This window comes from Mauremys mutica, chromosome 10 (assembly GCF_020497125.1).
Source record: "Mauremys mutica isolate MM-2020 ecotype Southern chromosome 10, ASM2049712v1, whole genome shotgun sequence".
NCBI lineage: Eukaryota > Metazoa > Chordata > Testudines > Geoemydidae > Mauremys > Mauremys mutica.
In genome coordinates this window covers 37,364,021-37,385,747 of record NC_059081.1, presented here as the reverse complement: position 1 = coordinate 37,385,747, position 21,727 = coordinate 37,364,021, and the positions used below count along the sequence as shown (strand labels likewise).

General features: G+C 41.8%; 1 protein-coding gene across 1 annotated transcript in view; it reads left to right on the top strand.

The window, feature by feature from the left end:
- The first annotated feature begins 986 nt into the window (after positions 1–986).
- LRP2 (LDL receptor related protein 2) overlaps positions 987–21,727 on the top strand; it is a 177,498-nt gene continuing 156,757 nt past the window's right edge. The window contains exon 1 of the mRNA XM_045033029.1: positions 987–1,170. Coding sequence (XP_044888964.1) covers positions 1,077–1,170 — 94 coding nt within the window. The 5' untranslated portion in view covers positions 987–1,076. The remainder of the gene's footprint in view (positions 1,171–21,727) is intronic.

Genomic DNA, 21,727 nt, shown 5'->3' with positions numbered 1-21,727 from the left:
CGCTTTATCGTGATAAATTTCCTCTCTAAAAGAACGACAGTGCCACTGTGAGTCACGTTAAGCTACACGAGCTCTCGGCAGTTTTAACAGAATTATACATACTGCTAGTTAACATCATTTCTATGTGATACTCCCGGTACTGCCTTCCCATCACAATCTTCTGACGGGCTCCGAAAATACCTCAACCAGATTAGATTGGAGGGTAATCTCGGAAAAATGCAAACATATCCCGTCGTTCCCCTTTCGACTCATCTAGTCTTGTCTCTCATTCCTGAAATGGCAACAATATCTGAACCCTGGATGGATATTTTACCCGGGATTTATTGTGCCTGTGACACAAAGATCCCCTTACCGAAGCCAGGATCATCATAGTACCCTCTGTTGACAAATTTAGGAGCAGGGATATTAAAGTTTCCCTTGGCAATAGCTTCACACTGGGCCCAAGCGTTTTGTGAGACAGACTTTCTCGCCTGGGAAATTCACGAAAGGCTGGGGTGGAGACATGGGATTCATTCTGGGACTGTCAAGATCTCAACAGCGTTTTAGGGGTGATTGATCGCGTCTTTTTATGGACTAATCAACGAAATCAGAGTTTTAAACTTTACACCCATGTCTTATTTTAATGACTTGTTCTAAAGCCTTTATAAGGCTCCTTCGTTAAACTCCCTTTCTTGGCGTCGGACATATTGTCAGTCGGTTGGGACACTGGCTTCTGAGGAGCATCAAATGCTGTTCGCTATTTGAAATCACCCCGGATGTGCCCGAAATGTATTGTTACCTCACACTGGTGCTGCTTTACAAGTCATTGGAGTGCACTGGTGTGAAAGCATCCCTCCTACCCGGCAAAGTGCGCGCGGAAGGAGGGGCTGCAGGGCCTGGAGCGATGCCTGATTCCCTCATGCTAGTTCCGGGGCTGCTGGGTATAAAGAGCTTTATGCAATGTCTGGAGGGTGGGAGGTTCGTCTGCAACTAGCGGGATAGAAAAAGACACCAGGCGGCTTGGGCTGTTGCAGGGCCGAGCAGCCTTCCTGAGCCCAGCAGCCAGCTTCCTAGGGGGCTGGAGCATCCCAGCCCAGATGGGATCTCGCCACAGGATGGACGGAGGAGCAGCAGCTTCTTGCAAAGTGCTCATCTTATTCACTGCATGCATCATGCAGGCTAGTGGCCAAGGTAAGCCCCCTACGGCAGCCTCGTCTGCGTGGGGCTCGGGGCTCTCCCGCGCCCCTCGGGCTCGCCAGGGGGAAGGCGGCTGCTGGTCTGTAAGGGAGCTGAGTCCCCGCAGGCGGGAGCAGCGGCAGGTGACTCTCCCCAGAAGTTGTTTATCCTGTAGTGGAAAGTAGAGCGAGCCCGGGGGCTGTACGAAGCGAGCCCAGCGTTGTCTGTGACAGCTCCTCCTCGGGCTGGTTTCGTCTTTTGCTTCCCCAGGGCGGTTCTTTACCCAGTGAAGGGGTCTGAGTCCTCGGGGGGAGCAGTCGCTGAGCTGGGGTTACGTTGGGAAGGGCCGTTCAGGCGGTGCAAATCACGCAGGGCTTTCCTTTTCTGGAGATGCACTGGAGAGAGAAGCCTTCAACTGGGGGGCGCGCTCCTTGCACGGAGGCCGGCCAGGGCTCCGTGCATAAAGGAGGGGAAGACAATCGCCGTACCCTGGCGCTTGCTTATCGGCCCCGGAGAACATCTATAAAGATCGGCCTATGGCCGTGTTGCCGGCCCCCCTCAGCGCACCCAGTGCAGGTGGTTTGGAAGCCCAAAGTGAGCAGGCGGAGTGAGCAGGCCCCCAGTTTCTAAGAGCTGGTTTTGCACCTCGAGATGCGTCCCGTTAGGCAGACACAGGCTTTGCTAGTTTTATTTGCACGGATTGTGCATGTGCAACGTCTACATGTCTGTTGTTTGTGTAATAGATGCGGTATGTTATAAAAAGAGTCTAATAAAGAAACAGATGCTTAGTCTGGAGCACAATAAGCTTCCCTCAGTCCCAGACACAGATTTGAAGTTGGGAGAGAGAGAACTTTTTCTCTGGGCTTTGCTGTTGCTAGGTTACATTGGGGAGCATGTGACTGGCAGAGCAGGCTGAGCACGATAGGCTGCGCCTCCGCCTACTCTGGTACTAATCTGGCTGCTGGGGATGGAGGAGCCCTATCTCCACTCACTCACTCCCACCCTGTAACTGCAGCCCATCTCTTCCTGTCTCGCCCCTTCCCTCTCCCACACAATGTAATTGCCCCCACAATTCAAATGAAACCCCTTATTGGTCCAGCAGGATGAGATGAAGTGAATTTCCTGGGCCACATCTATTGGCCGGTAGCCCCACTGTTTTATGTGTGTGCGTTAGGTGGATGTATTCAAATTGTTAATCTGCTTTCTTTGCTCAACTCTTAGTGTAAGCTTCTTAGAGGGAATCAAGTAAGTAATTATACAGCAACTGCTGCTAACAGGTCCCTTTTCTGAGCAAGGAAGTAGTTAGGAGATAGCTAATGTACAGCAGGAGCATTGCAAAAGCTCCAGCAAAAGAGGTCACACTGGGTAGAGAGCTAATTCCTTTGCACTCTTATTTACACTGCATAGAACTGAAGCTGCAGTGCTGACTTAAATACTTATTTCCTTGCTCTACAGCCACCTTAAAAAAATTAGGACACATATATAGTAGATTTGAATGTGAGAATTTACCAATTATTTGGTAAAGTGAGGGGAAAATCTTGAATTGGCACCCAAAAGCAGGGCAGGTGTTAAGAATTTTGCTGTGTAAGAATTATCAGAATAACTATGCTAATGAGATGATGTAATGTTAGGCCTGGTCTACACTGGAGGGGGGGTGTTGATGTAAGATACGCAACTTCCGCTACGGGAATACCGTAGCTGAAGTCGAAGTATCTTATTCCGACTTACCTCCCGTCCTCACCGCGCGGGATCGATGTCTGTGGCTCCCCGTGTCCACTCCGCTACCAGCGCTCGCTCTGGTGGAGTTCCGGAGTTGACGGGAGCGTGTTCGGGGATCGATATATCACGTCTAGATGAGACGCGATTTATCGATCCCCTAAAAATCAATCGCTACCCGCCGATACGGCGGGTAGTCTGGACGTAACCTTAGTAATGGAGTCTATGGTAATACCTGTGTTAAACCTCTTAATAGTAGTATTGTCAGCTCTTGGGATTCTTATTCCAAGTCTCACAATATTTGGTATTTTATTTAAAACTCTAGTTCTTGGAATCCTGTGATTATGTGAGGATTTCAGTTTTCGTTTAAAAAAAGAAAGTGATTGTAGACCTTGTGGTTGCAGAGAGAAATTTGAAAACTTGATCCAAACATACACTATCGTCTCAATAATCAGAAGCCCCCCACTCAAAACCCCCCTCAATTTTTAATTAAAAAAATATTTCATGATTTTTAATCCAGTCTCATGATATTTTGAAGCATGACTCATGATTTTTGAATACTGGCAATTTGAATTTGGGAGTACTGAGTGGAAACTGGATGTTTCCAGAAGCCTAAGACGACTCAGTTTGATCTGAGTGCTTATGCCTATATTAAGCAGTGTTGTGCCTTCTCCCTTGACAGATCAGACTCCTGAATGTTTGTTAAACATGCTACTGGATAAACTGAGAGAAAAAATGACTCCTCAAAGTTGCATAGGAACTGAACCTGCAACCTGTTACTCATGCCAGTGGTCTTTATTACAGTCGAACCCATTTATCTCGACCTCGGTTAACTTGCCAATCCTATTAAGTCGACGTTTTAGAAGTGGAACCGCCAAACTCCCTCTTTGTCTTATCGGTTTCTCATCGGTTATGTCGATTCTTTAATCTCGCCGAACCCTAATATCTCGAGCACAGAAGAGCGCCGAATTTGCCACTAACCGAGGTCGAGATAAATGGGTTCGACTGTAACTCCGGCGGCGGCCCTGCCTGGCTCCTGCCGCATCCCTCCCCGGCCACGCGACTCCTGCCCTAGCCCCGGCTCCCCAGCCGCGCGGTTCCCCAGCCGCCCGGCTCCCCGCGTCCCCGACCCACCATGTCCCCAGCCGCCCGCTCCCCGGCTCCCTAGCCGCGCTGTTCCCCAGACGCCCGGCTCCCCGCGTCCCTGGCCGCCCGCTCCCCGGCTTCCCAGCCCCGCATCCCCAGCCCCGCGGTTCCCCGCGTACCCGCCCGCCCGGCCCTGCTTCCCCGGTTCCCGCTTCGCCGCCCGCCCGTCCGCCTGGCCCCGCTTCGCCGGTCCCCGCTTCGCCGCCCGCCCGCCCGGCCCCGCTTCCCCGGTCCCCGCCCGCCCGCCCCGCCCGGCCCCGCTTCCGGTCCCCGCCCGCCCCCCGCCCGGCCCCGCTTACCGGTCCCCCGCTTCGCCTGCCGCCCGCCCGCCCGGCCCCCGCTTACCCGGTCCCCGCTTCGCCTGCCGCCCGCCCGCCCGGCCCCGCTTACCCGGTCCCCGCTTCGCCTGCCGCCCGGCCCCGCTTACCCGGTCCTGCTTCGCCTGCCGCCCGGCCCGCTTACCAGGTCCCGCTTCTTTGGCTGCCCGGCTCCGGGTCCCCGTCCACGGCCGCCCGGCCCCGCTTCCCCGTCCCGCTTCGCCGGATCCAGCCACGTGCAGGCACCGCGGTAAGGGGGCAGGGAGGGGGTGTTGGAGAGAGGGCAGGGGAGTTCAGGGGTGGGGGGTGGATAGGGGTTTATCTCGATCATCGGTTATCTCGACGCTTTTTGGCAAACCCCTAGGCCGGCGACATAACAGGGTTCAACTGTATTTAGGATTACTGTCATGGGTAAAGATTACAAGATGGGGTCCATACTCTGTCTAATTTAAGTTCTCTCACTGTGGTATCCTAAAGTAGCATTTTATAGGGAATTATAGAAGCAGTATTTTATATTACAATAGCATTTCATTTTGAAGAATCCCAAAGCACATCAGATATCCACCTGTACAGCACTGCTGAAATGCAGCCACAGCTTGGGTGGACATTGTGGTGCACAGCAGTGTGTGAAGGGCAAATTTGGATTAAGATTATCAAGGCAAATGTCTGAATTTACAAAAGAACGTGGCAGTCTTTAAGGATTTGTGTACTCACACAATACCCCATTTATCTGGTATTTATTATGGGACTCCTGGAAGGATTGATTCTAGTCTGCTATGATATGACCCCTAGTTCCTGGGAGTGTAGGTGTTTCAAACCTTGCTGCTCTTAATAGTTCACTTCCATAGGCAATGTTTTCTGTCTGTGTTCTTGTTTTATAGTGGTTATCCATGAATAAGAAATCTATTTTCCCTTCTTGGACACTCAAATTTAACCTTCAACTCACACAAACCCAGTTTTATTAAATAACATTTTTGTAACCTATGTTCAATTAATCACAAATCAGTTAAGCTTCCTACATGACTGTTTTTTTCTGGAGTGCCTTATTTTGGTTCAAATTCAGAAGAGATGACATACATCTGTCAGAAAATTAATATATATAAGTAGTAAGTAACTAACATATATTTGGCATTCAGTTGATAGGCAAAATGAGGTAAAATACATTGTAAAGAGGAGTATGACAAGGAGTTAGCAGGAAAAGCATAAGGTAGTGGAGCTCCCACTTTATCTGATATGCTCCTGTTAACTTCTTTTCCTGTTACACCACTTTGGTCTCCTCAATGTGTAAGTTGCATTCATTTTTCCACCATCTCAATATCAAACTACTGCAAGTTATAAAACATTATCACTCATACTTGTTTTCTGCAAAATTCCCATTGACTTCAGTACCCAACGTGTAATTTACAGCAACATTTAAATCAGGGCTTTGAATCTGGTCTTGTCTGTATCTTTACATTTCCTCAGTACTCTTCCCTGCGTTGCATTAAATGATGAGACTTTTTTTTGTATATGTTGGCCAGATCCTCTTTTCCAGTCCAAGTCAGCGGGACTTATGTGAGCAATGATTGCAGAACTGTGCTCTCCATTTCCATAGTTAATAAGTAATATCATGATATTGGTCTAAACCTTCATAATGCTGGAGAGGTGAGCATTTCTGGTGATAGCCTTTCACCTTACACGGACACATTTGTTTGGTCTGTGAATCCTCTGGATACCAAAATGCATACAGCTGCCTGAATGCACACTACAATTAAGTTGATTTCCAACTTTTGGTCTAGTCCTCCTTTTTCAGTAGCTCATAATTTCCTGAAGCAAAGTCCTCGTGGACTGAGATTTTTCCATGGCCAGAAGTGAAGTTTTTTATAAAGTTTTAACAAATCCCATCATCTATTTTATGTGTATATTGAGAAAAATCTATATCCTTCCCAGCATAACCTGATCAAAATTTGTACAAGTGGTAACACAATTCCTTAGATCATTGAGATCTAAGGAATAAGCCAAGTTTGAAGCAAATTGGTAGAGTAGTTTTAAAGGAAAGGGGAGAAATTTTGGCCCCATTAAAGGTAAAGAGAAAACTCCAGTTAATTTTCAGTGAGGCCAAGCTTCCATCCAGGAGAATTTAAATTTGGAAATTTTGCACTTGCACAGTTGAATTTTGCTACATGCGCCATGATTTACTTCATTTAAGGGTTTAAAATAAACTTCAGAGTTATTTGACAAATAATATGGAATGGTTTTAGGAGAGACTGTATTTTAAGTCTGTACTCACAGCAGAGTTAAGGTTGAAACTTCATCTGTAATATTACAATTCCTGTCTTTTGAGTGCTTGATTGCAAAACCTTAAAATGTTAAAGCTTATTTGTTCAAAATAAAAATGTAATTCTGCTATATTATGAAAAAGTCATGTTAGCTTACATAGTGGCCTCATAACTGATAAACAGAGGTTTGTAGCTTTTATGTATATTGGTGAATTCACATTCTTTGACAATTTTTTGGCCAACCTTCATTTTGTGCAAGTTTAAAATTGGCCCATCTACCTGCATGTACAAACCACAAACTGGATATTTAGGTGAGCAATTATAAATCTCTTTGTGCAAATCTGAGCACTAAATGATCTAAAAAGTAGTAATATTTGGAGTTTTCTCATGCATGCACAACTGAAAATGTGTCCCGTGTTTAAACGAGGTATGGTAGAAAAGCAAATCCCTTAACAAACAATGGTAATGAACAACTCTGGGCAACAGGAATATTCTCTCAAAAGGAGGAGGTGATTTCAAAGCCTTCTAACTTGTAAAATAGGGGCATACAATGGCAGAGTGGATTATACTAGGATACAAAAGTGAACTCTCTTCACTTCCAGGTTGCCAGTTTAAATCCAGCCCAGGGCTAGATGTACAGTGGCCTCTATAAAATTAATAGGTGAACACAGTCCATATCCTGGTGGATAGGTGTCACATCTCAGAAATCACAATCACATTTGGTATGAATTGACACTTTTGCTGATAGTTTCATAAATGAGGCCAAGATATAAAGGGGCATGGATGGTTCTTATAGACCAAAACTGCTACATATTGCTGGGGTTACATGGTGAAGCTTGCACTTCTACTACAGTATCTACTATCTCTGTTCTGTGCATGGGTAGAAGCCCAGGAGGTCTGAGCAGAAGATTATGTCCCTTGCATAGAGCCCCTGGGTGAAACCCCCTACTCTGAGGTTTTACACAGGGGAGGGAGGATTTGGGCTTTAAGGGGAAAAAAAAAGTCAAGTAGGTGTTTTGAGAAGAAAATGAGTACAGTTCAATTTACAGTCTGTACTGCTGGTAAAGGCAGATATGGGAGAGGACGTTTGGGTTGAACTGTATATCAAAATCCTACACTGGTATAATTTTCTTGTACTCTGTCAGTGAACATTTATAAGAGGAATTCTGGGTTTGAGCTGCTCTGACAGAAATCAACAGCAGAATACCCTCTGCCCTCAATGGGAGCAGGATTGGGACCTCTGATTTGGGAAGCGGGAGTTGTGATGGCTTGAAAATTAAAAATACACATCAATGAAACACATTATAATCTTTTTACCTTTTAATTGATAAAAATGACATTACTATGAACTTAATGTCAGTATTCGTTTTCGTAAGGTTTTTTTTAAAATGGGTAATCTACTTTTAGCACTTATCTTGATCTTTCTTTAATTATTTACTCTTTTCTATATCCTGGGCAGTGAACTATATAAGGAATTTGCTAAGTAATCACCTAAAGTGAAGAATAGGATTAAAAAAAAAATTTCAGTTAAAAATTGAAAGCAGTAATTAGATGACACCTGGTTAGACTTAGATTCTTCACCGACTGCTAGAATTACAGTAAATAATTAAGCTGCAGGAGTCAAGACAAACAGGGACAGGACATCCAAGGAGATTTGAGCTAAGATAGATGTTCAGCGTATGCAACACTTCCTATACAGCAAACCAAAACCTTCTTTTATATATTGAGCTGACTGGAAATTTGAGCAATGAAATCCCACTTTAATCCAGATTTACTTTCCATGTGTTTTGCAGGAAATGAGCAAAGATTCATTGAGGGCGAGGGAGAAGTTGTGGGAAGTTAGAATGCAATTTCATTAAAGCCTTTTAATTCTTTTCTTTTTGGGCTTCCTAGATTGACGTGAAATCAATCACGCTGTTCTGAGCCTTTACCCTGTATACGCCTTTTGCATTGTTAGATTATTGGGAGATCAAAGATCACTAGTGTTTGTTTTTTCTTCTAGTTATTTAGGGCCAAATCTATAGGTCTTTCATTATTTTACTCAGGGAAATGTCTGTTGAAGTCAGTTGATTACAAACTTCAGGGTTTGACTGCCAGTAATAAGTTTTGCCTAGCATTCCCCACACATTTTTTAATCAATATCTTCCATCTTTGATAATATTTTATCCAATACTGTTCACTTTTATTGGACAAAACAAAACTTGTTTCAGACTGGAAAACTGTTAAAGCTCTTCAGAATTACAGATGCAGAACCCCCGTTTCTCCTCATTTAAAATTCTGCTTAAAAACTGATGGCACAATATAACCTTCTGAGTGGAAGCTGAAAAAGAAACACTTTCTAGAAGATTCGTTGGTGAGAAGCATAGAAGATTTTTCTTAATTAATCATCTATAGGTTGACACATGTATAAAGACTAGCTAATGGTAAGATTGTGTCACTGTGGTTAACTAGCTATAGCAATCAAATAAGTCAATTATCTGCTTGTTAATAGTTTACATTAAGTCTGGCAAATAAAGGATGGAAATGTTATACTTTTAAAACTAAAATATATCTCTTGATATAACTTCCTAATGATACATCATGGATTTTTTTTCTTTTTTCAGTCTTACGAGATATCTTAAACCAATCCCAGCTTGATTCTCCTCTCACTCAAACTAGTTTAATTTTATTGATTCAGCTGAGCTACTCCTGAAGTGCACTAATGTAAGGGAAGGGAGTATCAGAACCAGACACTAAAAAGTAGGTGGTAAAAATTTCTTTTAATACTTTACCATATTTTGAGATCTGGTCTGAAGTCCACTCTCTTACTGAAATGTTCAGTTTATTAATTGGCTTTTGCTCCTCCAGCTCAGCACATTTTTTTGGAATGATTTCAAAAAATGAAGCTTAATGAGTAAACATGGAAATGTTGAATGGAATGGATAGCCTTCAGCGGATTCCACAATAAGCTTTTACTGTTGGTATCAAGCTTTTAAATGTTTTCTTTGTTTTGCAATTCTTAAACTGGATTTGAGATCTAAGGATCACTATTAGTAGTTTTGTTCTAGATTAAAAAAAAGACATGTAAGAGTTAATTGAGACTGATTTCGTTTTCTGAACAGTTGTATTTTTGCAGTAATAATCTGGTTGGTTTGAATTTGATTTATTGCATTGTTATGCACTCCTATTTAAGATGAAGGGGGTCAGATCCTCAGCTGGTGTAAATGGGTTTAGCCAGTTGATGTTCTGACTCATTTTTTTTTCATATTTGGATAGGCCTTGTTCCACACAGATGCACCCCAGTTCCAGCCTGGAGCCCCAGATGCTATTTGGGTACGGGGGTCTGCTTGTATATTACAAGATTGCAGGATTTGGGGCCTTGATTGTGGTTTTCAGCATGGTTAGAACAAACCAATTTGTATCATATACAGATGTTGCAGGAATCAAAATAATAATAATAATGTCTAGCACTTATGGAGTGATTTTCATCTTCAAAAAACCTTGATACACATTTACTGATCAAGGAAATATACCAGTGGTTCTCAAACTTTTGTACTGGTGACCCCTTTCACCCTTGAGTGCGACCCCCTTTATAAATTAAAAACACTTTTTTGTATATTTAACACCTTTATAAATGCTGGAGGCAAAGCGGGGTTTGAGGTGGAGGTTGGCAGCTCGTGACCCCCCCCCATGTAATAACCTCGTGACTTCCTGAGGGGTCCCAACCCCCAGTTTGAGAACCCCTGAATATAATATTGTGATTCTCTTTTAGTTTGGGGAAGTAAGGGCTGCAGAATCGGGCCTTATACTCATGTGAACAATCCTTTCAGGCATGCCTAAAATAGGAAAGGTTACCAAAAAAAATTCCAGTTGGTGCTCCCACCATGTCAGCACCAATGAGAGCTCTAATTTAATTGTGACTGGAACTATGACTAATGCTGTGTCAGCTGAACCTACTCTTCAGTAAGCTTAACTAACATGTAAGCCCCCAGAGCCTTGCTTACAGTAGGGCTTCCATCAGAACTATAAGGAACCAGTGTTAGCACTAGTGGGAATACTTTGCTAAAATTCTCTCATGTAAACATAGCACTTGACTACAAGGAAGCTGCTCATGTGTTTACTTTTGAGCAAAGATTGCAGGATTGGGCCCAATTTATGATACAATAAACAAGATGGAAGATTTAAAACCAGGACAAGAATGCTACTGTAACTTATATTGGCATTTTTGCCGTATGAAAAGGCTATTCATGCATTATTTTTTACTTTTATGAGGTATAATAGGCTTTTAAACTATTGCACTTGTAGTGAATAGGGTACATACTGGTCTGAAATTAGCAGACGTGCTTCTGGCATCTTGTATGTGATTGTAGGAGCTTTCTTTATTAGTTTTTCAAATTCTGCCCTTCCTCTCTCTTTTCAAACCAGCCCCAGGGCGCCCTTTAAAAACCTGGCCCACTTCACCATTTAAAACCAGTTTAGCTCCTAATATTGTGTAAATGCACTGAAGCACTAATATTCTTTTCATTACCTCTGTGGCTACTTGAAAGGTATTCACTGTAGTAATTAATCTGGGTGTTGACAAATGTGAACTGGCAGAACACCAGGAAATCTGAATTGAATCTCAGATACGCGTTGAGGGACCTATTCTGTCTTCCTTACTCAGGCAAAAAGCCCATTTCTCCAGTGTGAGTTTTGCCTGTGTGAGGAGGACAGCCTTGGGGCCAAAATCCCTGAGCGCTTGCTAGGGAGTTATCTCCTGCTGTGGGATTTGTCCTGTGACTGAATGCAGTCGAGTATATAGAAATGGCTGCCTAATAGTGGAAATAAAAAATTGCTGTGACCCTTCTGACCTAGTTTGGGTGTGGCAAATACATCAAAACTTTAATGCCCGAAGTGCTTTAGGAAATTGGACATCTCTTTGGGAAAGAAACAGGCACTTTGATAATTTACAAATAATTAAACACCCTGAAGTAAACAGTGACAAAAGCAAAATTTGAAAACGGATGACTTATGACAGCTAAGTATTATACCTATTAATGGTAACAGTCACATATCTGTTTTGCCCCTGACACTTCATCTTTTTGTTTCTGTTTAAATGCACCTATTGCCTAGTCCGATAGAAAAATCAGCCTGGTTACCACCACACTATAGGCCCTGATCCTCAAAAGACTTATGCAAATGCTTAATTTATTCACTGGGAATAGTCACATTGACTATCATAGGACTGGTCATTGTGCATAAAGAGTTAAGTAAGAGTATGTCTACACTGCAATAAAACACCGATGGCACGGCTGCGACTGGTCCAGGTCAGCTGACGTGGTTTGTGAGGCATGGACTGCAGTGCTGTTGGGCTTGCGCTGGAGCCCGGATTTGAGACCGCAGGAGAAGAAAATTAAAGTTGAGGCCAGGTCTACACCAGGAAAGGTTAGCCAGTAAAGCTATGTTCCCCAGTGTAGCTATAGCAGCTATACTCTATATTTACACCAGCACACCCTCCCAGTGTAGACGGAGCTCCTACTGGTAAAATGTGCTTTTGCCCATTCCAGCCTTCAGTCCTTACCTGGGCCATACTCCCATTGAAGCCAATGTTTGCTTTTGTCTGCATATAGACTGTCTGCAGCAATGGGTGTGTTTCTTTCAAAAGATGAGTGGAACGATTAAAAACTGGGCAGAGAAGGGGATCCAATCCTGCATCCCTTATTTTTGTGAATAGTTGCATTGGGCTTCGTGAGAAAGGGCAGCAGGGCAGGATCCAAGGATTTTACATGGGTAAATGCTTGAGGCAAAGACAGCGTAATTGAAATCCTTATGGCCTGCTTCTGCTCCTGCTGAAATCAGTGGGAGTTTTGCCATTTACTTCAGTGGCAGTAGGGTTAGACTCCCCATATTAAAAACAAGTGTTGCACAAAGATTTTATAGAAAGGATAATAAATGAATGGAATTAGCTAACAAAATGGGCCACCGAGGCAAGCATGAGCAGTGTCTAAATTAGGGAACAAACAATTTTCTAGACGACAGAACATAGGGGCCAAACCCAACTCGCCTTACTTGCCTGGGCAGTTCCATTAGTTACAGTGGTGCTACTTGTGTGGTAAAGGCAAGCAGGATTTGACCATAGATATGTGGATGTGCTGTGTGGAGAGAAGTATCTTTTGCTATGTGAATTTACAACTTGCATTTAACTAACACCTAAAATTATTTTTTTTTGCATGTAAGAATTTATTAGAATATTCCCCAATAAAGTTGGGTCAATACAGGCATTTTTTTTTCTAAATTAGTATATGTTATGTGTCTTCTTAAATATAGCAATGAAATATATAATGGATTTTAAAAAGTGAGTTATTTAAGATTCAGTCTTGCCTAGTGCATTAGGAAAGCGTCATTTCGGGCTGATACCTGGAGCTGCCAGGACTTATCACTTCTTAGGATAGATAACTTAATTGCATCCAATTTAATTAAATCTGGCAGTGGCATGAGATTTAATTTTGAGAGCAAGCAGCTGATTGGATAGGAAGTTTATTAAAAGTACCTTGAAACCATTCAACTAAAAGTGGCTTGCTGAGAGGATGGTTTTGTAGCTTGAAACTGCATTCATCAGAATTTTCCAATGGTGTATACTATACATGACATGTCAGAGTTATCTGAGCATGGGTTTTGTCCTTGTTTCCCACATGCTATACAGTTGTAAATACTTCCAATTCGGGGAGGTTTTCACACTTGGTCCCCCATTGCCCAATTGTTATTCTGTAGCAGCCTTGGGGCTATTAGCCAGTTTCATTCTTATGAAAATGCTTGGGATGCTTCTTTTTGTGAGTAGTTGAGGCTGCCTTTTACTTTCTTCCAGTTTGCTTGTTCTTCCTCCTCCTCGTGTAATTTGGTCAATTAGAATAGATATTTGCATATTTAATGTGTTTCACAACAAAGAGATTTTGAACAGCAATAGTAGAGCTCAGCAGAGTGTGCTTCACTAGAGATCCACAGTGTGTGCTTCACTTATCCAGCTAATACAATCACAGCTGATTTATATGGATTAAGATACCAAATGTGAAAGCAACTGGTTAATATTATCCAATATGTTCTTTCCATATAGTGTATCTGAAACCATTGACATTTTGTAAAGGCTAGTAGTTATTACCGAAAATTCGGACTCTCTAAAGTTAATCACAAAATAAATTTGTAAAATAAGACTACAACTAATTTTATACTGGACAACTTTATAAGTACTTTTAATAAACATTTATAATAAAGAAAGAATTTGTAAAGATAGATTCATGACAGGTTCTCTATGGTTTTATCGTCTTTTTGTTGAAGAATAGCGGGAACTTCCTTCGATGGATGCAGGCTCATGTCCTATATGGTTAAGGGATGTATACTTTAGAAGTAATGGGAAACTTTACCTTTTAGGTCATCTACCTATTACATTAATCCCACATTAATAAAGATTATTTTTTATTTCTGCTCTCTTAAAGGATGAGGATGATACAGATTTGCTGGGTTGTTTTTTTTAGTTCATTGGTAGAAACAAGCAGTGGATTTTTAAAGAAAAATTCATCATGACACTTTTAAAATGAATATAGAAGTGTAGTTAGATCAAAATGAAGAAAAGAATATGAACACATGCATAATATATGATTTATTTTTAATTGTTAGAAAGCTTTTTTCACATTTAGTATTGGTGTTGCTGATTAAGCATGACCTACATTTATAAAAATATCTTAATTTTTCAGTATTATTGGAATCAGTGATAAATAATATCCAGGTAGCATAACATTTTATTCAAACACATGAACCTTATTTACAAGTTGGATTGTTTTGGAAGTTGATCTCTTACCGGTTAAATGGTTCATTTATGACTTGTCTGAAAACCAAGAGGTTGTTCTCCCTATTATTAGTTCAAATTCATATTTGGAGAAAATGAACAATAAATAGATTTGTTAGGAAACTAATTTCTTTTTCTTTTTTTAACAGACTATTTGCATTTGTAGAATTTTTCAGTTAAAAGAGCTAAGTGAAGTTATAGAGGATGAGGATTATGAATATCTTGAATGTTGCTAGGAGGCATTTACAGTGTCATTCCTTTGAACTTCATGTCTGCAGGAGAGTTGAACCCTTTTTTCTTTGAAGGAAAGCTTTTCTGCTTAGTTTCAATAGATTAAAATTCTGAATTTCTTTAATTCTAGGATTTATGTAAAGGCATTTTCAGAAATGAACCTATAGCCTCCTCTTTATGACTGTATTAAAATAACTGGAAAATAAAAAGGTTATAGTTTGACATACATAGAATGACTATATTCTAATTGTTAAAAGAGTTTGCATGAATGTTATTAAGATGACATTTGGTACTGAAGTTTTCCTTTCACATAGATACAATAAGTGTGTGTTGTGTATATTCTCATTTCAGATTTAGTTGCTGTGTGTGGTTGGGGTGCATGTGCACACACAGGTCCAAATGCACAATACTTTTTGGAATCCAGCAGCTAGTAATGCAGAATATACCCCAATCCTCTGCTGGTGTATATTGGCCATGCTCCACTGACTTCAATGGAGCTATGCTGATTTACACCAACAGAGGTTTTTGTCCCCTACTGCCTTGATAGAAATCCTTTTTTTGTATTGAGAGCACACAGTACTTTTTGCAAACCTGTTTCAGTAGAGGAAACGATACAAACCTGACATTGTCCTCTGTGAAACACTACTTCTGAATTTACCATGCATGATGTACACTTTTGTTTTTGTATATGCAAGATACATTGCATTAAACACCCGAGTAAAATGAGAATTAACAAAAATAGGATCCTGGGGTCCCTTCTGAGTGTATAGACACAACCAGTGAAACTCCTCATGGAAACCCTGGCAGGGGGAAAGCATAGGTGTAGTTTACTTCTATAATTTTTTTTTGGAGGGGGGGGGGGAAGCTCTAGTCAGTCCAATGGGGCTTCTTGTGGGGGGGGACACCGCAAATTCTGTGCGTGCCTGTGGTTTTCAGTTTGGTGGGGATCATGTCCCCTGCCTCCCCCACAAACTATGTCCATTGGGGAAAGGACAGGATTTGTCCCTTTCAAAGGGGCAGAGCAGCTGATTGTATAAAATCAAAACAGGTATCACACAGAGATATCTGAGATGGAGCAGTCTCTGCATAGCCAGGTGGGCTCATGGAAAGAAATGTACAAATAAGAGAGAAAACAAATTTCCTCCTCCTATTATCCTCCTTCCCCCTTGCATCCCCTCCCCACAAATATCCACAGCTGATATCAGATTTAGTAATATCAAACCAAATTATCTGACTTATTTGTGTGGAATCATCACAGTTTTTTTTCGGAGGGAGACGGGCAAGAAATGACATTTTCTGCAATTTGGCAAGATATAAAAAAGCCTTCACCATTGGCTTTCTGCTTAATTTTGAGAAAGTCCCACAATTAAGATTGGGTAGCTAGACATCCAACCGAAGGTAGGTAGGGTTAGCAGAGAATTGGATCCTTTGCTTTTCAAGTTAAATCTTTCTTTTCCAAGCATATAGTATATGACCTCTGTCCCAGAAGTCTGAGTTATTTCTGAAGTGTCCAAATCTTGCTTTGCCTTCAGATCATATTGTATAGCTTCATTCCACAACCACAGTCTTCCTTATTTTCCTAATTCTGTAGTATTCAAGTCGCAAATGGAAAAGAGAATGTAACAAGTGCAACACATTCCCCACATTTGCTGGAAAAGATAGTGCATGTGCGTTTCCCATGCTATATAATCAATAAGGAGCTGATTTCCGAGGTGTAAATGCAAAATTGAGCACTCTGAGACATCATGTGGCTTTTTTTTATAAGGGTTTGAGATCCATATGCAAATAGATTCCAGTCACTATATATTTAGGCATTTTGCTATCTTTACAGATATATAACTAATTATCCAAATACAATTTCATGAATGCTGGAAATACTCATTTTAATTTACTCTGTCAGGACACTGTGTACAAGAGAGCAAAAGAGAATGGAAATTGCTTAGGCCAAATGTCACGTGGAATGTTTTGCCGTGTTCTGAAAGTCAGGTTGTACTTTTTCTGGAACGGCCCAAGTGCCTTAACAGAATGAGAAAGCCATGTTGTGATATGCCATTCGCTTCACTGAGCCCTATATAACCCTAATTTCACTTAGTTACAGTACATATTGGTCAGGCATATAACATTCCTAGACTGGCTATAATTTGGGAATGAGCCAGTGAGAGACAATATGTGTGAAACCAAGCCCCCCCTCCTCCCTTCAGAGAAACCCATGAGAGGGGGCAATATGGTAGGGAAACTCAGCAAAGGGAACCTTGCAGAGTTGTCTTCAAATAGATGGGGTACAGATTGAGTTTACCATGCTTCCTAGCGAAGGCAAAGGAGTTTCTGCCCCCAGAATTCACATATTCCCCCACGATCTATATAGATTTCTGGATGGAAACCTCTGTTCATTCCATTGGGACAAACACCACCCATCAATTTGGGGCAAACTCTGCAAAGCTTTCCTGGATGAGTTTTTCTTTCACCTGGTTTATTCTTGGACTTTCTGCAGGATAGGTTTATTCTCCCTGCATGGGGGGCTGGTCCTCCAAGTCCCCACTGCTGCCCACCCATGTGTGCGGCTGCCCAAGGCCCCCCTCTCATCCCCGTGTGTGGGGTTGCCCGATGCCCTCTCCCGCCTGCACGTAGGGCGGACCAGCTGGTCCGAGCCGCTCTCCCTCTCTCCAGTGTAGGGCTAATGTTGCCACTCGCGCCCCCACCATACATTCCTCCATGCCTGCTAGGGGTCCCACCCCACTTTTTTAAACAAAACTGGGCTTTTGTCCCATTTGCTCTTGCCATCTGATGATCAGTTGGCAAGAGCAAACAGGACAAATGCCCAGTTTTGTCAAAAAAAAGTTGGGATGGCCGGGACAGGGCCTAAAAAAGGTATTGTCTCAGCCAAAATGGGGCATATGGTCACCCTACATATCCTGTTTGTAATTCTATCATTTACAAATGATATATACCAGCAGTGCTGAATACCGGACTCATGTATACTATCACGTAGGCCTGGTCTACACTAAGGGGGGGGGGGTTCGAACTAAGTTACGCGTAGTCGAAGCACCTTAGTTCGGGCTACTCACTAGTCCAGACGCCGCGGGAACGAAGTCCGCGGCTCCAAGGTCGACTCCGCCACCGCTGTTCGCGGTGGTGGAGTTCCGGAGTCGACCGGAGCGCGTGGGGAGTTCGAACTATTGCGTCTTGATTAGACGCGATAGTTCGAACTCTGAGAAGTCGAACTCTCCACGTCGACCCGCGCGGTAAGTATAGACCTACCCTTAGTGTAGTGAACTTGCAAGTTATGGCAGAATGCCTTTTAGGGAAGTGAAAGACGTAACACAACATGTATGTGGCATTCCTTAGTTGTTGATCTTAGAGAGTGGGGAATTGCAGGCACAACACCTTCTATAGATTGTAAACTCTTTGGAGCAAGGACCATTTTTGTTTTCTTTTTGTACAGCGCCTACCACAATGGGGTGCTAGTCCATGACTGGAGTTAGGGTGACCAGACAGCAAGTGTTAAAAATCTGGACAGGGGGCGAGGGGTAATAGGATCCTGGATAAGAAAAAGACCCAAAAATCGGGACTGTCCCTATAAAATCGGGACATCTGGTCACCCTAATTGCAGTCCCCAGGTGCAATACTACTACTGCTCTATTTAGAAGCCCTCATACCCTCGTTTCATAGCTCCAGCTTCCAATCAGCACAGCTCCCTGGTCTACATACTCCCAGGGATACTCCCTTAAAGGAAAACCTAACCCACAGCCTCATCTGTATGTGCAAATCTGCCAGAAGAGAGAGCACCTAAAGATTCTTCTACAATGATACTCTCATTACTTAATTAATTTGTTTAAATCACTAATCCAGCACTGTAAAATAAATGGCAGTTTCCAGATATTCAGTCTAGAAAGACATATTTCCTGCCCCAAAGAGCTTGCTGTCCAAAGGTAATCTGTACCACATGCCTTTTAATAACAAGGCACAATAACATGGCTGAATGTTTTAACATGTTTTTTGTTTGAATAATTTGCCTTTAATACCGATGCATTATTTGATAGAGTATTAATTTTGTGTAGATTTATTGTTGCAATGAAATATCAATTTAATGTATAAATGTGGAATTTAACTGCATAATTTTGCCAGGTACCACTTTGTTTCTCATGAGCTATTTGCTCCTTCTGCATGTTTCTTATAACTTTAATTGGCAACACAATACTAATATTTAGCATCATATAGCACGTAACACACACTAATGAATCGTCACCAACCTTTATATATTTTACAAATGGAGACTATAGCAGGGTGTCCGCGCTCTTTAAAGTTACATGAGGGACCCTCCTGGCCCAGTATTACCCCATTCCAGGAACCCTGACAACTGAACAGGGGATGTGGTCATGGAGGGGGACATCACTCCTACTGCTGGCTGCTTACGGCCAGAGACCGGTGGTCTATTAGCAGGATGGGCTGGAACATCCCTCATTCCCTCACTACAGAGGGAACCTTGTCCATGGTTCAGGACAGTCCCCTTCCAATCCTTCCTTGAGAGTCATGAGAACTGGATTTCTTGGGAACCGTTGTCCCCTGAGCAGTCATAACAGTAGTCCTAGGCTGGGGCTAAGCATGCTAGCACTTGAGAGGCCTATATAAATAGCATTTTTCGAGCAATCAAGATTGTTAGGTTGGCAGGGAGATGCATCCTCATTAGGAAATTAGACCTAGAATCTGCCAGTTTACTATTACTAGTACACCAAATAATTTTAAATAAACTAAGGTTTAAATTTACATGATTTTTTTTAAATAGGAGTGTCTTAAGTATTTAATAATCATCAGTTTTCTTTTTGTGGAGAAAAAGCAGTCTTGTGTCATGTTAGAAAGCTTGCATCAGTATGTGATCTGTGAGTGGGTTCTTGTGGTGGAAGAAAAGCAAGCAAAGGGTCTTAGCTGATTTATGCTTCTTTTCTTTTCTTTTCTTTTCTTTTCTTTTCTTTCTTGGAATTCATATGGAGTTTTCCTTGTTCCTTTATTATGTGAGAGAAGATGAATAAAAGTGCCTAGTCTACCTCACTGAATACAAACTCTACGGCTTCAGGTCCAGATTAGCTCCTATGTCTTTCTTGGTTACCTCCCTGGACAGCTTTTTCCAAATTTCAGTTTAGTGTGTTTGGGCCTGAACGTAAAAGGTTTGAAAATAGACTTTAGATTTCAATCTAAATATTTATCCAAATATATATTAGGATTGAGTATGAATCAAATGTGAATATGGGTCAAATATAGCATAGGAATAGGAAAGTCCTAACAAACTGCCTTTATGCTGAAAATCCATACGGGATCGGAACGTACAAATTAAAGATAGCTTCCACCTTCCAAAACCTCTGTGCTGGAAGGGCTTTGCACTACCCCACCCGCTGCCACCTGGCAGAGGTCCACATGGCCTGGTGTGGCATTGGATAGTGTCTATTAGCTGGTGAATGGAGCTTTACTGCAATTCCCGGCGGATGGGGGGGCACTGGGTCTGTATTTAGCATCAGCTTCATTTAAACACTTAAACCCCATGCAGTCAATGGGCCAAATTCTCTATCCGTTTCACCAGTGTAAATCTAGAATAACTCCATTAAAGACAAGGGGGATTACTCCAGATTTACACTGATGTAAATGAAAATTTTGCCCTAAATTGTCTTGGGGAATATAAACAATTGCATTAAATAATACAGCTATTCAGGCGTGGTATCGTGGTAGTGTAATGCTTGATATTCTGCATTTGTTTTGATACCAAATATAGTTATATTTTTAATATTGAATTAAAGGCCAGGATCACTATGCCGTGGTTATAAGTATTTTGCTTGGTTCATAATTTGCCCCCAAATCTTTTGCTCCTCACAGGATCACTCTGTGATGCTTTAGTCTAATAGAAAGTCATAGTCTTGCATAATCTTGTGTACAAGTAGCTTACTTTGTGCCATGGAAATTGGCCTTCTCTGTTTTGACCTAAGTGGATTGTGAATCCCAGACATCTTTACTCAGGAGACTATTACAAGAGAATCCCAGACACAGACAGCTACAGAAGGTGCAGCAGCAGTTGTAGCTTAAGGACCAGAGACAGCAAGTCTAGCAGAAGTCTCAGGAACAGTACTCTCTCTGTATATTTCCCAAGGGATAAATTTTAAGCTATGGGCTGGATTCTTCAGTGCAATATTGCTTTATAATAAAGTGGATGTGGTAGCTTTGTTTTTTCCAGTTGCTTTCTTGAATCCCTAAAAATTGAAACAGGCATTCGTCAATTTTTGAAAAGTCAGAATCCATACTATTTCAAAAAACAACCACCTCGGATTCTGCTTTGCATGGGTTCTTCTGGGATTCACAAAATCTTACCATCTGTCTTTTTGGTCTGTATTTGAGGGATAGTTTCATCACAGTTCCATAGGTAAAAAAATATAATCAAATTAAAGCAAGGAAAAATTATTCTCTGGATTTTGAATTTCAAAAGTCACCTAGACATTTCATCTTAGCAAATATGAAGCAAGATAATAAAGACTAAATATTATTTGCTGCAGGAATCTTGCTAACAGGATTCTGTTTGCCTGAGAGAAGTGCTGGGCTTTATCAGCATCTGCCATGGTAAATCAGAATTTGTACCGAAATTAGCTCATTAGTATTAATTTTTGGCAGTTGTGGACTAATTTATGAACTGCCTTACCATTTTAAAAAGGGCACTTACTAAAAAGAAATTCTTTGATACAATAGGGTGTCAGTAGTTATTAACCCCTCAGTTAAGTTTAACTTAACTTAAACAATGTCAGTTAACAAGAGCACATCCCTTACCTTCTAACATCTCCCTCCTAAACTAGAGCAACAGATTCTGCATCCATATGCGGCATAGCACTTATTAATGCAAGTAGTCCTGTTGGCTTTGATGGACTACTCACGTGAGTAAGTGCTATTTGTTGTGAGTAATGGTTCCAGAATATGTCCCCAAATTAATACTTTGTTTAACAAGGGTAACTGCCTCTTACATCAATTCAGCCCTTGAACACAAACTATTATAAAGCCTTCAGAAGCTGGTTTTAGTAGATGATGTCAGTTTCTATTTTGAATCAAGGGGCCTGTTTCTATGGGTTGTCACTTGG